The sequence below is a fragment of the Eurypyga helias genome, unplaced genomic scaffold, assembly GCF_000690775.1.
Source record: "Eurypyga helias isolate BGI_N326 unplaced genomic scaffold, ASM69077v1 scaffold21780, whole genome shotgun sequence".
Lineage (NCBI taxonomy): Eukaryota > Metazoa > Chordata > Aves > Eurypygiformes > Eurypygidae > Eurypyga > Eurypyga helias.
Genome location: NW_010225305.1, coordinates 3,829 through 4,632, shown reverse-complemented (window position 1 = coordinate 4,632; position 804 = coordinate 3,829). Strand labels below are relative to the sequence as shown.

Below are 804 nucleotides of genomic sequence, written 5' to 3'. Positions count from 1 at the left end.
CTCCCTCGTCAGGATAATCCAGCAGATCTTCGCCGGGTTTTTCGCAAACTCGGCGATTCCTGGCTCACAACACCCTTTTTCCTGGTGAGTAGCGAGGGTGGGTCACGCCGTGGCTTTATCTCGGCCGTCCGGCACCGGGTCGGCGCCCGGGAGCTCCCTTTTCCGCAACGGGCCTTCTCTGGGAGGATGGTGCAAACCTCGTGGCTGGGTTGGATGCAGGAAGCTGTTTCCTTGACTCTCCGCTCCCATCCGCAGGAGCGGGATGCTGCACTCTAATCCCGGGGACTACGCGTGGGGACAGAGCGGCCTCGATGCCATTGTCACCCAGGTAAGGCCCTGGGGAATGCCCGGCTGCGGAGAGGCCCGCGCTGGGCTTTGATCTGTGCCGGGAAGGGTTTCTGCTCAGCCCCTGGGGGGGAGCCGGTGCTTTCGGAGCAGGACCGGAATGGACCGTCACTCTCTGGTTTGGTGGTTGCCTGTGTCCTGCCTCTTTGGACGGTCCGGGAGCGGGACCGGACCTGGTTCCTGTGGCAATAGAGCGTTGTAGTTGGCCTGGTCAGGCCGTGCGTGGGGCAGGGCTCGCGGGGCGCTCGGAGGTGAAAAGCGCCAGCCCCGGATCTCTCGCCAAATTTGGCAATTTGCAGCCATGAGCCACTTCCTCTTGTGGTTTTTGGAGGGATGAGCTGAGGCCGCTCCCTTCCCTGAGAGCATTGTCTGGCTCCTCTGAGGACTGGGGCTGTCCAGTCCCCATCCAGAGCCTCTTCCAGGGTGTTGGCGTCCCTGGGATGGGAAGAGCAGACGGAG

At 62.9% G+C, this 804-nt stretch overlaps 1 protein-coding gene across 1 annotated transcript in view; it reads left to right on the top strand.

Moving 5' to 3' along the window:
- The window catches only part of RNF115 (ring finger protein 115), a gene marked incomplete at its 5' end in the record, with an annotated part of 7,013 nt that overhangs the window by 3,584 nt on the left and 2,625 nt on the right, over nt 1–804 (top strand). Inside the window, 2 exons of the mRNA XM_010149109.1 lie at nt 13–84; nt 256–328. Coding sequence (XP_010147411.1) covers nt 13–84; nt 256–328 — 145 coding nt within the window. The remainder of the gene's footprint in view (nt 1–12; nt 85–255; nt 329–804) is intronic.